The 6,368-nt window shown below is 40.4% G+C and overlaps 2 protein-coding genes across 2 annotated transcripts; one reads left to right on the top strand and one right to left on the bottom strand.

Annotated features, from left to right (window-relative positions):
* Window positions 1–688: 688 nt before the first annotated feature.
* Window positions 689–2,843, top strand: SARC_06024 (50S ribosomal protein L13; the record flags this gene model as incomplete). The annotated part of the gene is made up of 4 exons (XM_014300097.1): window positions 689–848; window positions 1,282–1,363; window positions 1,853–1,925; window positions 2,637–2,843. 4 exons carry the CDS (start codon window positions 689–691, stop codon window positions 2,841–2,843), a joined length of 522 nt encoding a protein of 173 aa, XP_014155572.1.
* A 557-nt stretch (window positions 2,844–3,400) lies between these two features.
* SARC_06023 (hypothetical protein) lies at window positions 3,401–4,753 on the bottom strand. The gene has a single exon (XM_014300096.1). The coding sequence runs from the start codon at window positions 4,630–4,632 to the stop codon at window positions 3,892–3,894; it is 741 nt and encodes a 246-aa protein (XP_014155571.1). The 5' UTR covers window positions 4,633–4,753; the 3' UTR covers window positions 3,401–3,891.
* Window positions 4,754–6,368: the final 1,615 nt, after the last annotated feature.

Below are 6,368 nucleotides of genomic sequence, written 5' to 3'. Positions count from 1 at the left end.
GGGTGGGTGGGTGTGGGTGGGTGTATGCGTGTGGGTGTATGTATATATTTATATTGATTATCTTTATATAAATATATAGGTATATCTATATGTCTGTGTCGGTGTCTTTGTCTGTGTGTGTGTCTGTGCGTGTGTGTGTGTGTGTGTGTGTATATATTCTTATGTATATATATATGTATGTATGTGTCTGTGTTTGTATGTATATGTATGTATTTATGTATATTCAACATGCATATATATATATATATATCGTGTATTGTATCTATTTCCAAATTGTATATATATATGTATATTTGTATGTTTGTATATTTGTATACATTTTTAATATGTATTTTTGTATTGTTATACCCGTATTGATTTTATGTTTGTTACCACGAATATATACCTCAATTAAAATGCAGATATGGATTTTATAAAGCTGTAGATAATAATTCATTTAAATGTGTATTTATTTTAGTTTGTATATACGATTTTCTGCAAGCGTATCTGATTGCTAGTTTAGTGTGTTTTCCTGTTTCAGTGAGTATGCTATGTTTGTGTATATATGTTGCGTCCTCAACTCCCACTTCAGCCTCTCCATCGTTCTCGATATATAGCGAACCTGAGTAGCGACAACTCTCTCTCAGCGTGGTGTTCATCCATCACCTCTGTACCTTATTCCCATGTATATCAACTTATTGCTGATCGCATGTGTCATATTGCCCTACGCTACGCCTGTCCACAGAACATCCTCACCTTTACGCCTAAGTGGTGGTTGGTTGATGCTTCGGGGGTCCCTGTTGGACGGTTAGCGACGCAATTGACCGCTGTGCTTCAGGGCAAGAACAAACCTATCTACCATCCCTCAGGTGAGTGTACCGACGTACGTCAGGCAAATAATCTATCTGGGATTTTATTTGTGGTGGAAAAAAGCTCATGCATATAAATATGACCGCAACCACGGACTTTCTCCTAGAAAATGTACACCGGTTATTGATATGCTGGGGCGGGGAAATAGTGAAAGTTATATACCTATACCTCGGAACATACACCGGCGCTGTTTGATAGGCGGAGATCACTGTGGCAGGGAGATTGCCCCCGGGGGGTGGGGCATTTCATTGTCATTGTGGTATTAATCAGTCCTTTCAGAACTTTTGTTTTCAGACTCTTACCTGGGCCTTGGCATTCTAAGCAAGCCTTTCAATTGAGAGCCGTTTGCTGTATTCCGCATTTCATAAGCCCAAACAATCCAAAGAACCGAATCTCAATACGAATTGAATTTTATTTTATCTGTGGCGTCAGTCGATGTTGGTGACTATGTTGTCGTCATCAACGCAGAGAAGATTGCGCTGAGCGGAAAAAAATGGGACCAGAAAGTATACAGGTAGGCGTTCTCGTCCCGTGGTATTTCCAGCAAGCGTACGTAGGTCTATTTTACTGGAGACTACCCATTGCCATTATGTCTGTTTTCTTCCGTAAACTTTGTATACATGATTTCTTGCCCGATTGAAGTGCGATCCAGTGGCGCTTATTTTTTTGCCTGGCCATATCAGTCACATATTGATCTTTTGTCCTTCGGAGCGATGCAGCCACATTTCGTATGAATACGGTATGTGTATATGATTGATCAATACACCCTAGCATTGTATAGTGTGGTGTAAATTCTCGAGCATATGAAATGTACATATCAAAATAAGTATACGCAAGCGCCGTGCAAATCTTTAACAAGCGTTTAAAGGATTCCCATCTAATTATCTCGCTCGGCGTGTCCCTCTCGAGTCTCCATGTGATAACTCTGACCCCGTCACCTTTACATTTTGCCGAGATGTCCGATAAAAAATATTAACTCTACCTATATCTGATTAAACTACAGGCACCATACGGGGTATCCTGGTGGTTTAAAGTCAATCAAGGCCAAGAACCTGTTGGAAAAGAAGCCTACCGAGGTGTGTGAGAGACTGTGCAATAGTATTACAGTTCATAGTTGCCCGATGTGTCACCTACTCGGGTACGTGCTGAATTGTACCTGCGTGACAAAAACTAAAAGAGGTTCGGCTTGTGACAAGGTTAAACCAATCGTCCAGCCGGTGTATGGGTGGCAGCCGGTGTATGGGTGGCATGTAGTCTCCCGGTGCGTTGTTGTTACTGATAGTACGGTCACGTGCTCATTTGCTATCGTTACAGTGTCTTTTTTTGTGTAGAATCTGTACTAAATCTGTCGGTGTTCAATCCATTGGAATTTCTGCGCGAATATATTTCAAGGCATTCAGTGATTTCTGCACTAGCGAATACTCGGTATCGTGGCTTGCTCAAACGTTTATGTGGCATTCGATGTGTACCTCAACACAACGTCTATGAGACACCGTATCGTTACAACTTTTATTTCATCACATCAAAGTTTGAAGCCTGCGGTATATCCCCACGTAGATTTCCGGACGGTATTTCTACGTCAATTTCTTGATGGGGAAGACGCTATATATGCTATCAAATATGCTTTAGATATAGTCTCCTAGCATCTTTGCTGGTCTCTAAACCGTTGAAAAAGTTTCGGACCAAGTATGCCTTTGATCGCGCACATATGGTGGGCTAAATACAGCCAGTGCATACTGCTCAATTGATATCGATCTGATTGTAGCATTTTACTTATTTACCTGCAGATCATTCGTAAAGCCACATACGGGATGTTACCGAAGAATGACCTCCGTCTACAACGTATACGTAAACTTCACGTGTTTCCTACTGAGAAGCATCCCTTCGCCGACAATGTAGGCCAGAACATAATCACACCCACCAAAACCGGAGGGAAGATGTACGGCAAGAGCAAAGAGATACCGCTAGTAGTTGAGATGCTGGAAATCAAGTGATTAAATTTATGTTTGGCATAGATGTTCTTGCGCTACTATATACCGGCTCTGTGAGCGCAGCGTTGATCCATTAGCATACAAAGTCCGTGAAAACCGCATACATATATACGTATGTATCCACTTGTATATGCAGGGATGCTAATTTCGTAGAGGTATCATCACTGTCGTGTGTACCCTTGTACTGCTTCATCTCGTTTTGTATAAGCAGGATCATCAGTGCTTCTCTGTGCGCAAACCAGAATCTCAGTTTTTAATGCAGTTACAATTGCTCAAGCATATATAGATAAACACGCATACTTTTTTGTGCTTGTATGAGTACTCTTGCCTGTACTACTGAAAGCTGCCCTATCTCAACTAGATTGACGAGGTAAAATTTCCTATCGAAATAGCATAGCATATAGTAGAAACGTTCAAGTTAACAGCGTGATTAAATCAAGCTGTGTTTTAAACGCTTAGTATGATATCTCATATGGGTTCGACGTGCACTCGTATCTATGACCGCGATATGTGAGCCTACTAACCCATCCTTCTTATCCATATTTGCCATAGAATTGGTATGCAAGTTCAAGTTGATGCTTCGTACATTGTTTATGTTGCACAAAACCTTCATTTGTTTTTTATTGCGATGTCCATACATATCTCTTCACATTCTTCTGCCGTCCATATTAAACAGGCGGCATTATTTTTTTTTATCAATCAGGAATTTTCAAATAGCAGGTATATGTTCTAGGTAAGTCACGAAACGTTCCGTTGGGAATTTTGATATGCCACTAAATTGACCCCCAAATAGGCTCGACATTTACCTGCATCGTGAATCTGTCACTTATTCCCGTTCGTTCTCTCTCGGTTACTCTTAGGATTCTCAACGGCGACTACTAGAATGTGTGTTAGTGAGCTTAAGTGTCACGCCGAGATCTCAGTCGACCGCAATTCGTTCATTCAATGTCGACTATTTCAAAGGAGTACAAGCCCATGCTATAAAGTTTAAGCGGATTGATAGTGGCAAACTCCACATCACACACCCGATACAATTAATTTCCTAGACACTTCAAGATTCGGGCAAAGAACAGTTCTCGGTCATTATCGTCACTAAAGCATCTTCGAGATCTAAACTACAGTCGCACCCCTCAGGATCGTCACCACAAACATGGTCATCTTCTTCGTCGTACAGATCCTCATCTGAAAATCCATTGTATTGTCCGCATTCTAAGTCATTCTTAGCTTCGGCAGTGCATAGCGTATACGCACCCTGAGCACCGTACCCAAAATTTGGACCCGAAACTGTCGTATGTGAACCTGACGAGTTACACTGACCCGTGCTGTTGGAGGCTAAAGACGACTGGCTCGGTGTCGCATCATCACTCTGCCCATTCGTCACCACACCAGTTGTATTGGGTATCTCCTGCAAGGATATATGATTTGAATTTGTAGAAATACCATGATCCAATCCTGAGCTATCACGCTCAGAGAGCACTGCAGAATCGCGCACGAAATCAAACGATGTAGGCGCTGAAACGATTGCGCGTTTAATACCAGGATAACGAACTACCCCTTGTGTTTTAGATACGATCAGTCCCGCTATTGCATTCCGTTGGAGTTCTTGCAGTTGTCCGGAGAATTGTAAATTGGGGGCGGACTTCGTTCCGGCAGCCTTGGCTCTTCTAAGAGACCTCCGGGCCAAGGGTTCACCGACGGACGCGCACTTATTGAAACTCCTTGCCCTTTGACAAGAAGCTGTCGATATGGGCTCTTTGGTTAAAGAGTTCTCGTCTGATTTGGAGCTGGGCATTGTATATGTTGCCACCTATCAGGCTGCCAGTGTTTACTGGTGTATATGAGTATCAATATCTTAATACGCAAGAATAACCTGGTCTGTCACATACGTACTACATTAAAAAGCGGAGTCTCTGTCAACTTGCATCTATATAATATAATTGGTATCTCAATTGAAATGAGTCATAGCGCAAAGGCCTTCAGTCTTCAGAGTTCACTGGGATTTAGGGTTTAGGGCATCTCACGGTATAATGTTGCTTGAATTCGTTTCTTTTTATTGTTATTTTTATGCAACAACTGGGTAGATGTTCTATTTTTCTAAAAAGAAGCTAAAATATATATATTTTTCGCACCCACATCTCTTTTTAAGAGCCCCCTACTATCATTGAGAGATATTTATAGAATACAATCTTTAAAAATAATCAGTGAGAGATATTTATAGCATAAATGTGAAAAATATATATTTTTAAATTAAAAAATAAAAGAGGCCCGCTGTCACCCCGAGACCCCTCTCTTCTTGTGTGTGTGACAGGGCTGAGCCCAGTGAGCCGTGAGCCGCCTGAGGCTCTGAGCCTGCTCTGAGACCTGTTGAGGCCGAGGGCCGCCTGAGGTCGAGCAGCCGAGGCCCTCGGCCTGTGTCCTGTGAACGACCCGACTTTAGTGTTTATTGTCGTTTCCAGATGTTATGACTGTCTACCCGTGCTTAGCAGGGGTAGGAAGTCTGGCAGCCGGGCTGAAAAGTAGCTGAATATTGTAGGGACACAGAGGTTTTTACTGGCTCTATAAATATTACAGACGATGTGATTGGTGGACGTTTTCATTTCAAAAATATGTATCTTTTCAACCAATTTTCTTGAATTTAGTTATCCACGGGGAGGCTGTTCCGAAGTGAATATCTGATTCATCCCATTGGTTCTGAGATATATTTTTGCTTTTGATAGCAACTGGCGTGAACCTTGAATTCTGACCTTCATGATCACCTCGAACCTGGGGTTCAATTTTTTCTAAATAAATATATAGATAGACGTACAAATTAATAAGTAAATAAATGAACACACGCGCACGCACATAAATTAATGCATATCTACACAGTATAATACAGTTATTGTAGGAGTTTGCAAGTATGACAGTGAGTGAACACGTATCATGGTTAATTATAAGCGCATGGTATTTCTACCATCGAACATATTCTGAGTTAAAGCTGCTATTTAGAGTCAGTGAAAGTAAATCACGACGGTTAGTGAGATCGTTCCTGGATACAGGTAGTCCTGTTCCAGAAAATAGAAGACAAGAAGTAAGAGAGAAGGTAAACTGCGAGACCCAAAGCTCATCCAGTGTGCACAAGAAATATATAAGGCTAACCTAGATGAGCTCCAACGAAAAATTGAAAGAAGAGATGGGCGAAAAGTATCGTTCACCACAGTGCTCCGAGTACTAAAATTTGATCTGAAATACACGAGAAGAATAATGGAAAAGGCAGCCAGGTTTGCATCATTTGAAGCACAACTCGACTACTTTACCGTACTATCTCAGCGAAGTAACAATTCTTATTTCATTCATAGCACATCGTATTTATTTACTTGTAGATTTTATATGGTTTTAGGTATATATATAAAAAATAAATATATATATGCATATACTTATATATACATATATATATTTATATATATATATATATATATATATATATATATATATATATATATATATATATATATATATATATATATATATCTGTATATATGATATATA

Source organism: Sphaeroforma arctica, assembly GCF_001186125.1.
Source record: "Sphaeroforma arctica JP610 unplaced genomic scaffold supercont1.413, whole genome shotgun sequence".
Taxonomy (NCBI): Eukaryota; class Ichthyosporea; order Ichthyophonida; genus Sphaeroforma; species Sphaeroforma arctica.
This window is presented reverse-complemented; position numbering and strand designations above follow the sequence as displayed.

Coding starts and splice junctions, on each gene's coding strand:
- SARC_06023 (XM_014300096.1), bottom strand. CDS start 4,632: ATGCCCAGCTCCAAATCAGACGAGAACTCTTTAACCAAAGAGCCCATA.